The sequence below is a fragment of the Myotis yumanensis genome, unplaced genomic scaffold (assembly GCF_028538775.1).
Source record: "Myotis yumanensis isolate MYYU_CA2020_CCGP unplaced genomic scaffold, mMyoYum1.0.hap1 SCAF_10, whole genome shotgun sequence".
In the NCBI taxonomy this organism is placed as follows: domain Eukaryota; kingdom Metazoa; phylum Chordata; class Mammalia; order Chiroptera; family Vespertilionidae; genus Myotis; species Myotis yumanensis.
Window position 1 is genome coordinate 53,144,184 of NW_027223761.1, and position 20,929 is coordinate 53,165,112.

Below are 20,929 nucleotides of genomic sequence, written 5' to 3' on the forward strand. Positions count from 1 at the left end.
TATTCATGCCTGGCAACTGCACCAGAAATAGGAAGCAGCAACTGGGCTAAGTGACAAAACGGTCTGCTCTAATTTTTCTGTACAAGCTGCTTCTGTATTACTTATGACCAGTTCCCATCAAGACTGGGCTAATTATGTGGTTTCCCTACTCAAGGCTGCTCTGTGTCACCTAGAAATCAAATCAAGTGTGAGGTCATAGCTTCCAGATTCTCTGCAAACACAACCTTCTGATCCATGAAATAGATTTCCAACTATAAGGAGACCCCATTTCTATTGGAGGAAAATAATAGATACTAAAACTTCAGAAGGAAACCCATTAGGCCTAGATCACCTTCACTCAACACCCAAGTAGAAGACAGTTTACTAAGAATATCAGTACATAGACCATTTGAAGCCTGAGATTATCCAGAATTTAAACTATTTGCTTTATTCATCAAAGCCTACACTTTCCCCACAATGAGCCAGATCATAGCCTAACGTGTGGAAGAAAATAATGTAATTTGGAAAGGCTAGATAGACATTTAGATTATAAAGAATAATAACAGCTGCAGTCTACTAATCATATCAATATTTTCTCTTTTCATTTACATTTCAAATGTGAAATTTATTAAAATATTTAGGTCAGGATAAAGAATTAGGTATCAAACAGAAACTATAATCTTCTTTGTCTCATCACCATTGTCTTACAATAATTACAATGGTAAGTGCTATTACTTAATAATAATATTTTGATGTTTAATTATAATTATTACTAGAGGCCTGTTGCATGAAAATTCATGTACGTGGGGGGTCCCTCAGCCCAGCCTGCACCCTCTCACAGTCTGGGACCCTTAGGGGATGCCCATCTGCTGGCTTAGTCCTGCTCTCCAAGAACAGATGATCTAAAAGAAATAATCATATCCTTGGGTAAGGATTTTTTAAAAAGGTAATGGTTGCATGAAAATTCACTGTTGGTGGGGCTGAGGGGACTGGGGGACTCTGGCGGCAGGCGCATGGAGAGGCCAGATCCACCTGGGGGCAGGCACAGTCATGCAGCATGCCTGCCGCCACCGCCCCGCCCTCTGGCGGGGCTGAGGGGACTGGGCACCGCCATCTTGTGGCTGTGGGTGCCACCATCTTGTGAGGGTGTTACAGTCAATTAGCATATTATCTCTTTATTATATAGGATTTATTTTTATTACAATAATAAAACCAAATATTCTGAGGCTAGTTTGGGTGATTTAGATACATCACCTTTTATTACGATGAATATAAGACAGGTGTGTTGGGCTCTTAATAAATAATGTGGGCCTCTTTTGACTGTACCAATGGATTGTAAAAGAATGTATGTATAACTCATGGTTGATTTCCAAATTTATACTGTGGGGAGTGGGAGGCCAATCATTTTCCATAGGGAGTCCTAATCTCTGACACCCCTGGTAACAAAGTCCTGGGCAGAATTCTTCTTCACTGCAAAACACAACATTTCTGGCCCTTGCAGCCCGGGTGGGAGGAAAGCCACTGGCAGCCCGTACAGCAGTGGGAGGGTCCACTCTATCTGGAATCCTCCTCTGCATCATTGATTCATCCAGCAAATGTGCACATTTGGAAGCATGTGGGGACCTGGGGTGGAAAGTTGGTGGAAACAGTCACTGTCTATGACTCAGAGGTCTGAAGGCAGGAGAGCTTTTTTTTTTAATGTGTATATATATTTTTTAAATGTATTTTTAAAAATTGATTTCAGATCGGAAGGGAGAGGGAGAGAGACATAGAAACATTAATGATGAGAGAGAATAATTGATTGGCTGCCTTCTGCATGCCCCACACTGGGGATCGAGACTACAACCTGGCCATGTGCCCTGACTAGATATTGAACTGTGACCTCCTGGTTCATAGGCTGATGCTCAACCACTGAGCCACGCTGGCCAGGTGAGGAGAGCTTTTTAATATGTGAAGGATAAAAAAGTTTTGCCTGAGACTGAGAGAAAAAAGAAAAAACCCCACATCTTTATGAACCTTGAACAATGAGAAGTCAGACACTGCTAAGAAAACCAGCGTCAAGGCTCAGGGTGTGGAAATACGAGGCCAGCGGGGAGGAGCTATGGGAGAGAGCCAGGTACAGGAACAGTGAGCCTAAACTACTACCCAAGATTTTCTAAGCAGCTTTCCAGAAGCACTGTCTTCCCCACACTTGTTATATTTATACTCGCACTCTCTTTGGAGGCCTAGTAAGTCATCAACCACACAATTAAAATATCCAGAAGACAGCATCTCAGCAATCTAATACTGACACTTCAGAAACATTGCGCTAAGCACAAGGCTATGCACAATCACTTATTCAGCAGTCTCATTTGTTCCTCATTTATTTTGTTTCATGTCTTATTTAGCAGTAGTAAGTTGAATATAAAGCCTCTTGAACCCCTAAAATACAGGAAAACAATCAATACTAAACTCTATTTCTCTGAACTTTTACAGAATTTATAAAATTTACTACAGAAATTAAATGAGCATCTGATTATGTAATTCCATGTTATGATGCTATTCTAAATAAATGCATTTGGTAACATTCTCCCCAGCATCCTGCAGGAGAAATTTCAGTAAGGTTTTCACCTAAAAATTAGAAAGGTAGGCTGTGGAGAAAGACAGACAGGAGTTTGAATCCTGCTTCTGACCATATATTTGTTATGAGACATTGGTAAATTCTACTTCCAAAAGCTCCAAATGCCTCTTCTGAAAAATGAGGAGGTATGTATAAACTCCCTTTAAGTGATTGTGAGTATTAATTAGCATAATATAGGTAAATCTCCAAACACAGGGCCTGGTATAGAGCAAGAACTCAATATTCCTTCTTTCCCCCTTTATCCTTTGGAATCAATGCTTCAACATTGACAATGATTATTCTCTGATCATTGCAAGGTTTATATTTATTGAGTACCTATATGTCAGCACTATATTACCTGCTGCCAATGCAAAGTATAATATATTCTCTCTTCTTGAGGGATTTCAACTCTATCCTTCATAACAAAACTGACCTTAGGACAAATTGTTAATTTAGTATTCTTTTAATAAATTAATTAATAAGCACGGCTGTATTCATATCTGACGTAGAATACCTCTTGTTTTTCATCTTCTACAAATCTTGGCTCTATTATGCACTCTTACTGTCATAACTATGTAAAAATCCTTCAGTGTGATGAGTATTTGTTCATCTTTCTGCCTTTATACTACATTCTACATCTTCTGCTTAGAAGAGTCTTATCCTCCAAGTTCCCTGGGAAAGTCTTCCTGGAGATATATCAAGTCTTTCTCAGAAGCTCTCTCCAAAGTCTTGGGCATGTCGAATAGCTCCACCTCCTTGTTTCCATGTCAACCTGTATAAATTTCTGTCTCTGAAGCCACTTGGTGGGTGGGGGAAGAGAATGTCAGTTTGTCTGTCTCTATAAAATAAGAGACCTGCTTGAGAGCAAGCATTTATTATATTCATCTTTGTGTTTCTATATTTAGCAAAGTGCCTGGTGAAGATGGACAAATATTAAATGGATGATTGAGTAAATTAACAAATGGCCTGGCTGTGGCCAAGACAGAAAAACAGAACAGGTGACTGGGATTACCAGCACACAAAGCAGGTCTTGTCAGTTCATTTGTCTCTAGAGCAACCCCCATAGCTTTCTGGCAAGGCCAGCTTTCTCTGACTAGAACATTTGGTTTCCAAATTACACATTGCACAGCATGAATCCTTCCTTTCCTGCAACTGCCTGTTAATTAGAGTGTCACCTTTGCTCTGTCTTTTCCCGAATCTCCCGATTTCCGAGCTATAACAGCCAGTTTACTTAGACATTCTTGACCTTTAAAAGCAAGTTCCTCTGCCTCCAACCCTTTTGTAAAAACTACAAGAGAAAACCGGAAGAGTCCACTGAGGCCAAAGGTACTCTAACATGATTAAGAAATTATTTGAGAGTGAAAAATACTCCTGTTTGTTCTTTTCTTCCTTATTCACAAGGAATAGTAGAAGGAAGCCTGCTTCGGGGCGCAGTTGTGGGGATGCTGGGAGCTGTCATTGGAGACAAGAAGCATCAAGCTCTTGAGACTGACAGCTCCCACAAGCTACCAGAGACATTCGCCTGCTGGGCTCACTTGATCACACTGGCAGAAGTGCCAGGGAAAAGTTTCTGTTCTTCATGCAAACATTTTGAAGAGTTCAAATTCTTCCTCAGCTTCTACGATTTAGCAAGTGTTCTGACAATTCTTTTGTCATTCTCTATTATTTTATGGAGGGACACTGGGTCTATCTTAGCCACTTGTTTCTCCAGTGCCTGACAGAACTTGAAAAGTAGGTGCGCAAAAAAATCATGTGGTATATGGAAGGAGGGAAGGGCAGGGTTGAGAAAGGGAGAGAGGAAAAGATCAAAGAGAGGGAGAGAAATTACAGAAAGAATTGCTGAGGAAGGGGAAGGAAGAGGTGGAAGAAAAGAAGGAAGACCAAGAGAAGGGAAAAGGGGAGAAAACAGTCCTCACACCTTTTCCTCATAAATTTACAAGAGACAGAGTCTTAAAATAAAAATAAAACAAACTCCTCCAAATCACATATAGTTTCTGTGAGTACCCAGCTCCCTCTCCAGACAGTTGTTGCCTCATAGGGCAATTGGGGTAATGGAGGAGGAGACATACATTCAAGGTGTATCAGTTAGCTTTAGCTGCCCCTTAGCTTGCCCTATCTGACAAGGCTGTCAGGCTCAAGTTGTGAGTGACATCCCTCAATCCTTTCCCTTACTGATCCATCAAGAAATCTTTAGTGCCATGTCCTGACTATAACCCCTACTTATGTCCCATGATATAAGGTCACATCCTCTATTCAGTCTCAGCAAATCCAGTGATTACCTAGTAGTCCTAGGTCAGTGGTCGGCAACCTCATTAGTCAACAGAGCCAAATATCAACAGTACAACGATTGAAATTTCTTTTGAGAGCCAAATTTTTTAAACTTAAACTATATAGGTAGGTACATTGTTATTAACTTAATTAGGGTACTCCTAAGCTGGCCTTTGCTAAAAATGTCCTCAATCTGATTGAGGTACATTCGCTGACATCGACCCCTTTCAACTCTCCCACCCCCACTCGTCTTGTATACTTTTTTCAGATAGACGAGTGTGGATGGGAGAGTTGGAAGGGGTCGACCTCAACAAACGTACCTCAAAACAATGTACCTCCCCCACGCTGCATATCCCCTGGCCCGCCTGCGCCTCATTTCCTGTCGCCCAATCGACCGACACCCCCCACTTCTTCTAACGCCACTTCTTCAAAATAGACTCACCCAGGCTGAAAACTGACTTCTGCGCATGGGCCACGAAGTTTCAATCGCACTGGACGTGGGTGACCGCACGTGGTATTTTGTGGAAGAGCCACACTCAAGGGGCCAAAGAGCTGCATGTGGCTCGGGAGCCGCGGTTTGGCGACCATTGTCCTAGGTTAAGGAGAAGGGCTATAAGGACCAGAGTCTGAGTAAATAACTCAGAAGCAGCAATGAGGTCTATTAAAAACTGTTTGGAGAAGTTTTTCCACCCCCTTTATGAATGCAGAGAATGGGTTTTGGATAGCTCTTGTTGTTACTATGATTGCTTCCTCCATCAGTCTAATAGGTACCTCCATCAGGTACATTTTGCTTTGGAATTTGCATGTCTTTAATTGTCTGGCATTTTTTAATTTCTTTTTTATTATTGTTTTATTATTTTTAACTTTTTATTGATTAAGGTATTACAAATGTGTCTTTATCCCCCCATTGTCCCCTCACCCCCCAGTCTTGCCCTCATCCTCACCCCCTGTCATCTGCATCCATTGCTTATGCTTTTATTTAAATTTATGGGGTGACATTGGTTAATAACATTATGTAGGTTTCAATTATACAGTTCTATGATACAACCGCTGTCTATTGCAACAGTTCTCAACCTGTGGGTCGCAACCCCTTTGGCGGTTGAATGACCCTTTCACAGGGGTCACCTAAGACCATCCTGCATATCAGATATTTACATTACAATTCATAACAGTAGCAACATTACAGTTATGAAGTAGCAAAGAAAATAATGTTATGGTTGGGTCACAACATGAGGAACTGTATTTAAAGGGCCAGAAGGTTGAGAACCACTGGCTATTGCATTGTGTGCCCAACCACCCAAAGTCAAATCTCCTTCCATCACCATACACTTGACCCCCTCTACCCTTCCATATGCCTCTCACCCTGCTCTCCCTCTGGTAAGCACCATACTGTTTGTGTCTGTGTCTATGACTTTTTGTCTTATTTGTTCATTTGCTTTCAGTTTTATATCTCATGCATGAGTGTAATCATATGGTTCTTCACTTTTTATGACTTATTTTTCTTAGCAAGATATTCTCAAGATCCATCCACATAGTCACAAATGGCATTTGCCATTTGCATGGCTTTAAGTTTTTAAATAACAGATTTAACTATAATCATTTAAATGTCATTTGTTATGTGACAAAAGCAACAAGTCTATTATAAGAACATCATAATTAAGAGAATTAAAAATAAATGCACACTCATCTTTAAAATATAACAGCTGATACTATGTCTTTTTATATGTGTTGATACATATATTTATTGTCTTAAGAACAAGGTGATAGTGTACATAGTTTCTAAACTATTAGTTTTTAACTGAATTATGAAAATTTTCTGTAATTAAAAATTTGTCTTACTATAACTCTGATGGCCTAACTCTCCATGTTTCAGAAATGTCTTTCCAGGAAGGAGGGAGTTAAGAAAGCTCTGGAACTCCAGCAGTTGGCCTCATTGTCTGTTCACTTCAACATCTGTACTCACTGTTCCTTCTTTTCCTAATATAGGGTGACAGCCAGGCAGAAGTGCCACCTTATCGTGGTGTGTTTTTTTGTTTTGTTTTGTTTTTTGTCTGTCTCAGGAAATATGGTGTCAATCCTGTAAACTCAGTCTGGGTGTTTCTTAAATGCCATCTTCACACAAAAACATGTTTTCTTCCTCCTATGGGTTATATTCATAGAGTATCAGAGTAGCAAGAGGGGAATTTTAATGGAAAAGAAGGCTTCCAAAAGTAATGGCAGGCTGCACATTGCAGATAATTCACTAAACTGTTTGTGTTCCTTGTTGGGTAGGGACTCTGCCTTTTTCATTCTCATTTTTCTCAGGCCTGGACCAACAATTGGCCCATAAAAGACTTTTAATTCACCAATGAATGCTTGTTGAATGAATGAATGAATGAATGGTGAATGAACATAAAAAGGGCGGTAAGAAGACTGGACATAGAATAATAATATTTTGAGAAAACAATGTAGGATTTAGTGAGCAATCCGCTTTAACATGTACAATAGAAATACAACTTCATTGATCCTCCTTTCTGGTCTGTCAAAGAGTCACAATAACAAAATGTGCCCACAGAGCTGTGACAGGGATCCATTGAGGTGACAATGTGGTGAATATCAGAGAAACCTGGAACTTCAGGGCCTCAGAAGACAACAACCAATTGCAGTTTCAAAGTTTATGTTACTGTAGGTCATATTTCATTTCCAACTACCTACCCCCAGGTCGACACATACACATAAATAGACAACAATAATAATAACAATAAATAAATTCACTGAAAAAAAAGTTCTGAAATGGGTGCCAGGGAATGAGCATCTGCCGGTGTTATTTCAGGTTGCATGAAACAGTAGAAAGACAATGGACTTGGGAGAGAGACACAGGCACAACATTTGGGTCTGCTACTTCTTAGCTGCATAATTCTGGACAAGATGCTTTTCTATGACACACTTTATAAAAATATATTTTTACTGATTTCAGAGAGAGGAAGGGAGAGGGAGATATAGATAGAAACATCAATGATGAGAGAGAATCATTGATTGGCCTGCATCCTGCATGCCCTCGAGCCCGCAACTTGGGCATGTGCCCTGACCAGGAATCGAACCATGACTTCCTGGTTTATAGATCGATGTTCAACCAATAAGCCACAATGGCCGGGCATCTATGACATGCTTTTTACTTTGATAAAATTCTTATAACAATCCTTATAGTGCCTTAGGATTATTATGAGAATTAAATTTTTTAAAAAAGAATAAAGTTCCTAACATACTAGGTGTGCAATAAATGGTATTTCACTTACTTTCCTTGCAGCCCTAACCTCAGTCCCTGCCTGAACTAGTGAAAAGAGTATATTATTCTTATTTTTTTCTTTTTATAAAAAAATGTTTTTAATTTAACTTAGAGAGAGAGGAAGAAAGAGAGATATTAGAAACATCCATGAGAGAAACATGGGTTGACTGCCTCCTGCATGCTCCCAATTAAGGGATCTAGCCTGCAACCTGGGCATGTATCCCAACTGGGAATGGAACCTGCATCCCCTTGATGGATGCATGGAACAATGCTCAATCAACTGAGCCACACCAGCCAGGGCAAGAGTACATTATTCATATTCAACAATTTTGCATAAGGCCATGCCCACTATCAGACCTGGATGTCAAACTGCCAAAAAGGAGTTTGCTGTGTTGAAATATTTACACCAGACTTCAAACAAAGGAACTCGGAGCTCATTCTATCAAAAGCTTAGCTCCTGTTCACAAGAACAGCAGAGACTCAAGAAATCCTGTCAATGTTGCTTTATCCCAAGACAGAAACAGGCACATCCTCAGTGATCATTTCATAGAGGAAGCTCTAATCCTCCAAAAACAGTATCTTTAAATTTGCAGGTTACTTTATCATGTTTGAAGGAAAAAATGACTGGATACCAGGACCTCTATTGATTTTCTAGCTTTGTGTTCAGTTGGCCTAAAAGAAGAAGAGTCCATCCCTTTAGAGTAGAGAGAAGCTCTGTGAAAAGAAAGAGATACCCTGGAGCATGTAGATTCAATCCCATTTTACAAATGTTGTGGAGAGGAACATCTACAGCAGGATAGTGACAGCCAAAACTCAGGTTTAAGTTTGAAGTGCTCCAACTTCTACTGAGTCATGTCAAACAGTGGAGACAGATCACTTAATCAAAATTCAGATCATTCTTCTAACCCAGTAGAGCCATCTTACAAGGGAAAGGTTAAAATTTTCTAATAACTAAAGCTTCAGGTTTTGTGGCTTCAGATTCTCCCATAACCTCTTTGGATGCTACTAGAAATCTGGTCATGTTTTAAAATTCCTTTTAGCTCATAAAAAGCAACACTCCCAAATTTTTACCTCTTTTGGTTTCACCCTGTCTGGGTAACATAGGTCTTTCATGTTCACAAATAAAAGAACATATTAAATGCATATTTCTTGGCAGCTTTCCACTTTTGGGCAAGCCCCTAAGACTCACATAGGCCTTTGCTCTTGAGATCAAAAATAGGACTGCCTGAATAGAATGCAAATAGCATAAAGGGGCTTATGGTCCATGTACATTAACAGTGTAGCCATTTAAAGAAAATCTGGGGCTATTAACAATAATTATTCTGGACACCTTCCAATCAGTTCTCCATACTGCAGCTTGAATAATTTTTCTAAAATATATAATTGACTGAATTACTCCTTGTTCAAAATCCTTCACCAGCTCATCTTTGTTTTTAGAATTAAATTCAGTTCTCCGCATACTATACAAAGCTTTTCCAACCTATCTTTCTCAACAGCATCTGCAACTCTTCCTTTTCCCCCTGGATCACTTATTTTAGCCACACTTAGTTACTGGCCATTACCATGACTCCTTTGTCTCTTTCCATCGTGTTCCTTCTGTCTGGGATATTCTTCTTCTTCATGCCCACCTCTACCCCTAGCTATATCCTTTTTAAAGCTTAAATAACTCCTATCATCCATTAAGGAGCAAATCATCCATTACTTACTCCAGGAAACATTTTTCCCCCTTCTTCCTCTTTCAGCAGTTATAAATAGGGCTCTGTCCCTGGTCTCCAACAACATTGTGTAAAAGTTTATCATACCATTTTTTTTCACACGGTATTGTAATTATTGATTAATAAATAAGTTTCTTAAAGGTAGGTCCTATGTCTTATTCTTCATTATGTATATTTATACAGAACCTGCTAATTAGTAGATGCTTAATACTTTTTCATTGTTGTTGAATGATGGATGGATGGATGAATGGATGGATAGGGAACAAGCTTGTTTACTAGAAACATATAACTTTAGGGCAGCAGTTCTCAACCTGTAGGTTGAGACCCCTTTGGGGGTCGAATGACCCTTTCACAGGGGTCGCCTAAGACCATTGAGAAACACATATATAATTACATATTGCTTTTGTGATTAATCACTATGCTTTAATTATGTTCAATTTGTAACAATGAAAATACACCGTGCATATCAGATATTTACATTATGATTCATAACAGTAGCAAAATTACAGTTATGAGGTAGCAAGGAAAATAATTTTATGCTTGGGGGTCACCACAACATGAGGAACTGTATTAAAGGGTCTCAGCATTAGGAAGGTTGAGAACCACTACTTTAGGGCCATCCTTACGATTCAGGGCCTGAGTAAATCAAGTACATTGGCCTCATCTCAATTATTGGGGTTCTGGTGAATTTGAACTAAGTAGGATAGCAAAGGCAACTCTAAATGGGAAAAAAATAAGTCATCATGGGGCAGGTGGCTGCCTCACCTTAATAACTGTAGTAGTATAGTGGGGAGTCCACAGTTATTGGAACATTAAGCCATATTCTCTTAAAAAGCATAGAAAGATGGTAGATAGATAGACAGATAAAATAAAACTCTCTGCTCAGCTACCTTATATGCACTTAAGGGATCTATAGCATAAGCATGAAAACATGTATTGAGTGTGTCAGGAGATTTGAGTTCAGAAACCCAGGTTTGAACCTAGTTTTGCTTCCAGTAAACTGTATGGCCCTGACCAGCCACTTCATCCCCCTGGTTCTCACTCTCTTCTTCTCAGATGATCTCTCAGGTCCTTTTTGGTTCAAAGATCTCATCTATTTTGACATTGTTTGATGGTTATGCACCTGACACACAGAAAGTATTCAAAAATAAGTCAAATGAATGAATGGCATCCTTCTTCCCTGATTGGTTTAGGGTTTTGCAGTGTGAGCCATAGCTAAGAGAGCACATTTGTGTCCCACAGGCACTAAGAATTTCAGCAGCACTCATTCTTCTCTCAATCTGCTTACACCAGGCCTTTACTAAAATAGCATCAGTGTAGAAAATGGAGAAGTACAGAAAAACCTCAAAACCAACAAGGAAGTGGAGAGGTGATAGATGAGGATTGGAGGCACAATCCAGAGGCTCACAGGATGGGCACAATAACTCCAGGGGCCACTGGAGGATAAGATGTAAACCGAGGCCTCTGCACAGAGCAAGCAGCTAATCCTTTGAAGAATGCAAGGCTTTAGCTTTTGTTAAGAAGTTCTTCAAGGAAAAGAAAAAAGGAAGCAAAGTACTTTTCTCTAGCTCTTCCCAGACAGCAGAAATTGGATACACAAGATCAGCATATTCAGACTCAAAACCCAGAGCCTGGGAGCAACCCAGGTGATGATGACTATTGGGTTGAAGGCCCAGGGCTACTCTTCTGCTGAGGTTTCCACAGGGAGCTGTTTTCTGTTCCCTACCCACCTCCTCTGGGCAAGTAGTGACACCCTTGGCCACCTTTGGCCTTTAACCTGAAAACTCCACATCCACTGTGGTCTTAATTTCTTGCCTAGCAAATGCATAAAGAAGAAACTGAAGAATATGCAGGCATGCATACAAAACTGAACCATTGGGAACTTTGAGTATCTTGATCCTAACTGATACCCAATACATACTTGTTAGTTAAATAGATGAGCTGAATTATGAATATATAAGTACAGCTTCCTCTTTTTCCCCTTCAACCACAGATTTCATTATGGCCTTTAAAACCTTAACTGTAAAGATGAAAATATTAAAAAACAAAATCAAAAACTCTTATGTACCAGTCATTATATTATGTCTTCCCAGACATTATTCATTTCATTCCGTCAGGAACTCTGACTCCTTTCCCATTTTACAGATGTGGAAACTGCAGCTTAGCGTAACGCTCCCCAAGATCACATAGCGAGAAAGTGGAAGAGCGGGATTTGAAGTCAGGTCCCTCTGCCTCTAACATCTGTCCTCTCAACAGGGTCACTTGCCTATCAAGATTTTCTTCCCACATTCTCCACACAGAAGAATACCTACTTGACAGTTAACAATAGTTTCTTCCTCCATTAAAGGATACATGAGAAGTAGTGAAAAGCCAGTGACAGGAGGAGGAATCTGTACTTCACCATGGTTCCAGAACCCCTGAGGCACTTCTTGGGCTGAAGGCATGGGAGGAAGTATGTGGGCATTCACTGAATGACCAAGCAGGTTGCACATGTCAATGTATGCATGTGAAAATCAAAGGTTTAGATGTATCTTGTGAGCCTTTAGGATAATTACATCTACTAAGGTTAGCAAAATTTTGCTTCAAATCACATCCTAGACACACATGCACATATACACACACATTCACACAAACATACTTACGCTTGATAACTTCCTTATGTCCAAACGTCTAGAAGTCTATTTTCTCTTTGAGCCCAATATCCGTATTGATTATGCCCATACCATGTAAGCATGGCATTCATCATAACCTCTGGAAGTTTCTATTAAAAAGTATACTTAATTTCCCTTGGGAATATCCACAGTTCCCTTAAAGTCTTAAATGCCTGGAATTCATATTCTTTGTGCACAAGTTTAAGAAGTGTTGAACAACAGTGTAACTATGACATCTAAATTGAGAAAATTAGGTGTTATTCTTTGTTATTTTTAAAAACTTACTTTATTTTTTCCATTACCATTTCTCCCCTCTATGCCCTCTTCTACCCCCACCCACCCCTTTTCTCCCCGCTCAATCACCACACTGTTGTCCTTATCCATAAGTTCTGAGTTCTCTCTTTCTTTCTGTCTTTTTTTTTTTTTTTTGCTCAATCCCTCCACCCTCCCAACCCTCAACCCCATCACCACTACTAGAGCTGTCTTCCTGCTCTCTATCTGTAAGTCAGTCTCTATTTTGCTTGATAATTCAATTTTTCCATTAAATTACATATAAGTGAAATCATATGCTACTTGTCTTTCTCTGACTGGCTTATTTCACTTAGCATAATGTTCTCCTGGTCCATCCATGCTGTCGCAAAGGGTAAAAGTTTCTTCTATTTTGCAGTAGTATTCTATTGGAGAAGATTATGGTTTAAATTTTGATTCTGCTACCTATGAGCTGTACATCTTGGCAAAGTTATTTAACCCCTGGAAGTCAGAGTTTCTATCTCTGTGAATTGTTGTGATGTTTAGAAATAATCTGTTGTGAGATTCTTATTGTAGTTCTGAGCATAGAATAGACTTGACAAAATCAGTTTTTACTTAGGCAGAGGAGACAACCTTTCCATGTTCTGGAATGCCTTTTCTGTGATTTTATATCTGACACACTTAGTCTCATTATTTTTTTAATATATTTTATTGATTTTTTTTACAGAGAGGAAGGGAGAGAGATAGAGAGTTAGAAACATCGATGAGAGAGAAACATCGATCAGCTGCCCTTGACCGGAATCGAACCTGGGACCTTTCAGTCCGCAGGCCGACGCTCTATCCACTGAGCCAAACCGGTTTTGGCTTAGTCTCATTATTTAAGTCTGGATTCAAAATGTCACATCATTTGTTCATAAATTAACATCTATGAAGAAACTACCATATGCCATTTACTATAGCAAAGTACTAGGAAATGAAGTTAAAAAAACATAGTTCCTAATTTCAAGGGGTGCCCACCGGAATGGACAGGTTAGCAGCAGTGTGTGAAGTATTAAAATGGAGAGAGCTCCAGGGGGCTTCGATGGCCAGAGGACAGGCCGGCGTAAGGGTCAAAAAAGGCCACCTGGAGAAGGTTACAAAGGGCTTCCTGTACAAAGACTACCAAGGTGGTTATGAAGAGGTCTCCATACCCCCAGGCTAAGTGACCACTCTATCCTGCAAACTCAGTCCATGGTCTCCATCACAGCATGGTCCTCTACGGAACTGAATGCCTGTTTATTACCTGGCTCTGTTGCCAGGCAGTGAGCAACTGGAGAGCAGTGTCCATGACTTTGACTAAGATGAAGTTTCGGGTTCTAGGTAGTTTCTATAAACCTCTTTGCCAAAAGCATTTTGCCAAGAGCATTTTCTGTGCATAGCTAATTGGCTCTAAGGCAATTTTGTCTTAAGAGATAAAAGAATAAATATTAAGGCACGAGATGTTAAAAATGACATAATGAGACATAAAACATTAAAAACAACATTAAAAGAACTGCTGTGAGAAATGAAAATACATTGTCTTTGAAGACTTGTTCATAAGATGACACTTTTTTGTGTTTTGTTTGTTTTTTGATTAGTCTCCTCTTTCGGCATTGCACTCCTCCCCACCCCCCCCACCCCCCGCCCCCAATTCTTACTTCATTAAGACAGGGTATCCATTACCAACTAAAGAGTTGATAATTAATGCTCTTGAAGACAGTTGTGAATGAGCAGCCTCTGCTTTTATATTGCCCACAGCTTAGTAAACTTTTAGTTTTGACGGATGGGAGGGATGATTGCTCACCAAAGGATTTGCAGATTGATACATTATCTTTTCCATGACAATGTACAACCTCACTTGACATGTAGTTTTGCAACCTGGCGTTATATGTGTCATTCGCTATTCTAAGACCACCTCTACATGTCACTGTATAATCACTAGGAGGGCTAAGATTTATATAATATAAAAATGGGAGCCCTGGCTGGTGTGGCTCATTCAGTTGGAGTGTCATGTCTTACACTAGAAGGTTACGGGTTTGATTCCCAGTCAGGGCACATAGCTAGGCTTCGGGTTCAGTCCTGGTCCAAGTGCATATGGGAGGCAACTGATTGATGTCACTCTCTCACATCAATGTTTTTTTCTCACTCTCCCCCTCTCCTCTCTAAAATCAATAAAAAACAAATAAATGCATTTTTAAAAATGGGAGGATTGTGAGAATTTTGCCAATGGAGAAAGAAAACCAACTGACAAAATACATTAAGTCTGAAAATTAATTATTTTGTCTTTTATAACAAAATCACCATGTCCTAACTGGTTTGGCTCAGTGGATAGAACGTCAGTCTGTGAACTGAAGGATCCTCAGTTCGATTCCAATCAAGGGCACATGCCTGGGTTGCAGGCTCAATCCCCAGGAGGCAGCTGATCAATGATTCTCTCTCATCATTGATGTTTCTATCTCTCTCTCCCTCTTCCTTCCTCTCTGAAATCAATAAAAAATAATAAAAATAAATTGTCTTATGGCCAATTAGTTATGCAGCAAAAATATTTGTAAACAGGTTTGCTTGTGCTCGGCCAGTGTAACTCAATGGTTGAGTGTTGACCTATGAACCAGGAGGTCACTGTGCGATTCCAGGTCAGAGCACATGCCCAGGTTGCCAGCTCGATCCCCAGTGTGGGGCTTGCAGGAGACAGCCGATCAATGATTCTTTCTCATCATCGATGTTTCTATCTCTCCTTCTGCTTTCCTCTCTGAAGTCAATAAAAAAAATATTTTAAAAAAATGTTTGCTTGCAGCAAAAATGCTTGCAGCAAAGAGGTTTATGGCAAAACTACGAGACAGGATTTTTCAGAACCACCCACAGGGTCTGACACAGAGAAGGGGTTTGATAAATGCCTGGAGGAACTGAATTAAATTCACATGGACCTCTGAAAGGGCAAGGAATTAAACAGCATGAAAACAAAAACCCAACACTGCAGGGACAGGGAAAGCCAGCTACTTGGCATCTAAGGGAGACCACGGAGAATGATGACTTCCGTCATTGTGGAAGGAAGTTTGGATTCAGAGGAAAGAAATGGCAAAGGCAGAAGTGCCAGACACGACTCTCCAGACAGCTCACCTCTTTCTGTGGCCTGTGCTTTTACTCTGGGTTAGCCCCATGGTCCATGGCCCAAGATGATCTTTATTTTCATTGACGATGCCACTTTGGATTTACAGTGCAGCCTCTTCAAAACATGACACCCCTGGCACTAGTTAGAGGTACAGATTTTATTGTTGTAGGATTTCCTAGCAAAGCTCCAGGTTTTTATGAGGTTTAGAGAAAGGTTTTGGCCTCTGACAATGCCATCAGTGACTTTCTTAACTACATCGCAATCTTGTCTGGTTTCTCAGCCTTATGTTTGCCTTGGAGACCTGAAATGGAAATCTCTTTGCCCGGTTGGCTGATTTCCTCTTTGATTCAACAGCTTTAACTTCCATTTTTATTTTGATTCAGTGAAAAAAAATGTGCTTGTTCAACCCACTGCCTTGAAATCTTGCCAGATTACAAATAAGCAATTGCAACAAGGGTAATAAAAATGGACAGAACATAATGAAGAACATCAATTGTCACCTTTGTTAACCTCCCATATGGTCCGTATGTGCCCTTGGTCCCAACTGAAAGGTGAAAAGGAAATATAAAGAGGATATTTTACTTTCACTAAAACTCAGTGGTTGATAGCACCACTGACAGGATGAAAACAAGAAATGAAATTAGCATTTAGTGTGTATCTACTATGTGCCAGGCAATATCCATGGCGACCTGAAAAAAATAAGCACCATCCTCATTTTGCAAAGAAACAAGTTCAAACTCAAAGGAGTTAATATGAGCAACCAGCCACTTAAGGTCAAAGCAACAAAATGATGAAGCTGGCCTATGAATCCTCTTTGTCTATCTGGCTCCAATGTCCATACTTCATCCATTACAAAATTTAGCTTACATTAACTCATACAACTATATCACTAACCAGGAGGGAGAGAGGAAATTAAATATTTCACAGACTCCAAATGTATCACAACATATAACTTCTTTTATTACTTGAAAAACAATTAATTTGTTTTCATATTTGCACATGCACGCAAGTGTGTGTGTGTGCGTGTGTGTGCGTGTTCAGCAACTTAGAGTTTCTGATCAACATATTAATGACTTTATTAGTTTGGATGTTATCACCATATATTTATGTAAAAATATTGAAAAAAACTGAAGGGTCTCCATGACTACATCTGGGATATCTAACCTGAGGACCACTTATAAAACCGGAGACTACCCAGTGTTATCTCAAGTCAACCTACATGAATATAACCCATGTTAGGTCTTTAGCCCCCTTTGGCTTTTTAATGTAGTCATTTTATGAACCATGTTATGAGTTCCTTCTTATTTGTCCAAGCTTCCTCCTTTAATAAACCAATATTGTAATGACTACATCCTAGACCCTAGCATTTGAAAAATGTTGCTCATTTTTTTACACTATTCTAAAATAATCTAAGAAAGTACCAGTTTGGTAAATTGTTTAACCAGCCACAATTTCTGTTTCATGGATTTTTTGGACTGAATCTATTTTTTCTTGTTTAAAAATGACAATATGATTGTAGCATATTCCAGATATCTGTTTTTGGCTAAGAAGTGACCTATTGATTATGTTTATTTTGGAAAACCAAGGAATCATTAAGGCTTTTATAAATAAAGTGTAAGCAAGTAATAGCTGTTATTAACTTATAACATTGACAGCTTTAACATTTATTAAAATGTTTTCTGGCCCTGGTGGTGTGGCTCAGCTGATTCCATTCCTGATCTGGACACATGCCCTGGTTGTGAGTTCTGTCCCTGGTCAGGGTGCATGTGAGAGGCAACTGATGGATGTTTACCTCTGATATCAATGTTTCTCCCGCAATCTCTCCCTCTCCATTCCTCTCTAAAAACAAAAAAAAATATTTAAAAATATTTGGTGGACCTCAATATTTTATATTGTATATAGAAGCATTTGACCAATTACTTCCAGGGCACCCATGAAGTACTATGGGCTAATGACTGACAGTGGACCCAGTGGTCCTCGATGAACCAGTAGGCTAATGACTGCTACTCAGGGCCATCGGTGGGCATTTGGTAGCTCAACCCTGATGCCCCTCCCCAGAGCCAGACCTGCTTTCTGAGAATTCTTTCACCTGGATACATTCAGTCCTTCCCAGACTCAGCCTATCTCCCTCCCCCAGGGACTTCACGCACCTCCTCCCTGGCTTTCTCTTCCCTCCAGCCTGACAGAGGAGGATAAAGAGGAACCAGTCAGGAATAAGACTTACTTCCTATCCCTGCCCTCCCAATATTAGCTGTGTGTTCTCGGGCAAACTTTTCAACTTCCCTATCATCCCCCGTTCTACCACTTTCCTGAAGATAAGCCTGTGAGCTCTTTTAAGTCTCGGTTTTTCACTTGTGATCACTTTCCCCCATGGGGAATCAGATGGTGGAGGAACCAGGCTGAAATGGCAGAGCTGTCCGAGGTCTCAGAGTCACAGTCCACTGTCTCTTTTCCTTGAGATTATAATAGTGTTGTGGTTAAGAGCACAGACCTAGAATTCAGGCTCCCTGGATTTGAGTCCCAGATTTTGCCTCTCAGCTGCCCCTTCTTTAGCTTCTCTGTGCCTCATCATATGTAAAATGAAGACAGCAATAATACCTTTCTTTAAGGGTTATCTATGGGGGCTAAGTTCATTCCCATAGAGCACTTAGAATAGTGCCTAACCCATAGTGAGCATTCAATAAATGTTAGCTATTATTAGCTACTATTGATTCTTCTCTGAGGTGCTCTTCTCAGGTGCCCTTCACTTTGATCTTTGGAGGTGGGCTTCCTTCCGAAGTATCCTTAAGCCAGCTCAAAGCCTGATGATGAAATATTATTCACGTTTCCCGGAGGGAGTCAGCAACTCTGGAGTGCTCCGGACTCCGTGTACCCCTGCATGACAGCCTGACCTTGACTTATCTATCTCCCCGGGTGCTTCTTGAGTGAGGCAGCATAATATAAAGGTGCCAGAGCCACAAGGCCAGTTTGGGTTCCCTGGCTGCATTCTACGTTGCAGCTGGATGACCTTGGGCAAGGGTTTAATCTTGCTAGGCACAAGAATAGCACCTAACTTATAAGGTTGCTATGAGAATAAAATTAGTCCAGATGGGTAAAATTTTTAAAACATTACTTACAAATAAAAAAAATTCTGTATAAGCGTTGATTAAATAAATAATAATTCCAATTAGAAGCTGATATGCCAATTTTTGTCAAAGAATAAAATTGAGTGTTTGGGTGTGGTGTGCCTGCGCGTTAAGAAAGACAGATGGATTCCTTTTTAGGTTCTTATAGAAACTTGAATTACTAAATTTTACTCCTAAATTACTAGTAAACATCCTTCAATGAATTTTAAATAAAAATTAGTCATATTCATTCAAACAATGTGGCAAAGTCTTGGAAAATAATTCTTATAGTAAATTAAACCCGTCTCCCAAAACTTTGCATATACAAAATTTTTTCCTACCTCAATTGCATAGAAATAAATTTATATAGGGCATAAATCAAGTCAAAGTCAATATGTGTCAATACAAAAACATTTATAAGGTGGTAAGAAGAGATACACTTTAAGTAATTTTTTTTTCAATCATTTACAGATGGAAAAATGTTCACACTAAGTACCTACTATGTTCCAACAAGTGTGGTAAGTGCTGGGTGAACAGAAGGGAAAAATAGAGAGCACCTCACCTGCCTTTTTGTACTACAGTCAAGAGGGCAAGAAGGTAGAAATCAAGAATGTTAGGGGCCAGCAACAATAAAGCAGGAGAGGACACGTGGTTGTCTGCAATGCCACCTGCAATCCACGGCTAGACCTGCCTGGGCCCCGCTCTAGAGAGAGGGTTTTGCCTGCCTGGGTGGGATGAGGAAGAGAGAGAGAGAACCAGGGCTTTTCTTTTTCAAACATAATGCACACTGAACTACTGGTAAATGTGTGCAACTTTGTAATAGTTGCCCTGAGAAATGATACAAAGAAAAGAAAGCCCATAGAGCAACTGCAGATCGATTTAGCTATTTAAAAAGAACCAACAGAAATGACCCGCCTAAAAAAGAGTACTTCAAATAATGCTACAGTATTCTTTCTCCTCTTGAGAAAAACAGTCTAACCTGGTGGTTAAAGAGAATAAAATATTCTGCATTCTAAACTTAAATCCACTCTATTTAAGCCCCAGCCACAGTTAAATTGATGTCTGTTCCATCACCACACATACGTCTGTTAACACATTTAAATCGATGTCTGTTCCATCACCACACATACATCTGTTAACACATTTAAATCCATTTCTCTTCCATCACCACACATACATGTGTTAACACATTTGAAGGTAGATTCTCTGTGCATCTCTGAGTTCACAGTTGGCACTTCTGAGGCTGTGCTAGTTACTTGAAAGCCAGGATTGGAGATGGTGAGACCACAGAATCAGTATTTCCAGGCAAGTCTGCTCAGGAATTGGACTTTTTTAGTGAGTTCACTGAAGCTGTAATTTTCTAAAGCAATGCAGACCAAAAGGAACCAATGCGGCTTCTGTAACTTCTTCTCTCAGAAACTGAGAGAACAATTACGAACATTATATAAGAAGCTTAAACATAAGATGTAGGGTCTGATGACCTGGCTCTACTTCGCAGGTGTGTTACCTTAATTTCCCCACCTGCAAAGCTAAGGGACCACATAGATTTTGCTCAAAGGAAAATCACAATGCAGTGTAGTGAAATCATGTTGTCCACTGTAAAATGCGTAACATAATTATTATTCCTTCAAATCTCAAAAGATGTTTCTCTAAATCTGAAAGAATTTTATGTATCATAAAGCAGGGACCAACTTGAGAACCAACTTAGAGTATTGGGGTCAAGACTCTGCTGTAGAACAGGCTTAAAGGGCTCTAACTTTTCTTTCACAACTTGGTACAACAGCCAAAAAAGGGTGCTTCTTATAAAGCAGCGGTTCTCAACCTGTGGGTCGCGACCCCTTTGGCGGTCGAATGACCCTATCACAGGAGTCGCCTCAAACCATCCCGCATATCAGATATTTACATTACGATTCATAACTATAGCAACATTAATGTTATGAAGTAGCAACGAAAATAATTTTATGGTTGGGTC

The 20,929-nt window shown here is 39.8% G+C and overlaps 1 protein-coding gene across 12 annotated transcripts in view; it reads right to left on the reverse strand.

Moving 5' to 3' along the window:
* Window positions 1–20,929, reverse strand: part of DLG2 (discs large MAGUK scaffold protein 2) — a 1,989,136-nt gene that overhangs the window by 1,093,342 nt on the left and 874,865 nt on the right. For 2 of the 12 annotated variants that reach the window (XM_070425749.1, XM_070425748.1), the window contains exon 1: window positions 5,289–5,689. The exons of the other annotated variants lie outside the window; for them this stretch is intronic. In XM_070425749.1, the coding sequence (XP_070281850.1) occupies window positions 5,289–5,315 (27 nt within the window). In that variant the 5' untranslated portion in view covers window positions 5,316–5,689. Of the gene's footprint in view, window positions 1–5,288; window positions 5,690–20,929 lie in introns of those variants that run through there. 12 annotated transcript variants of the gene reach the window in all.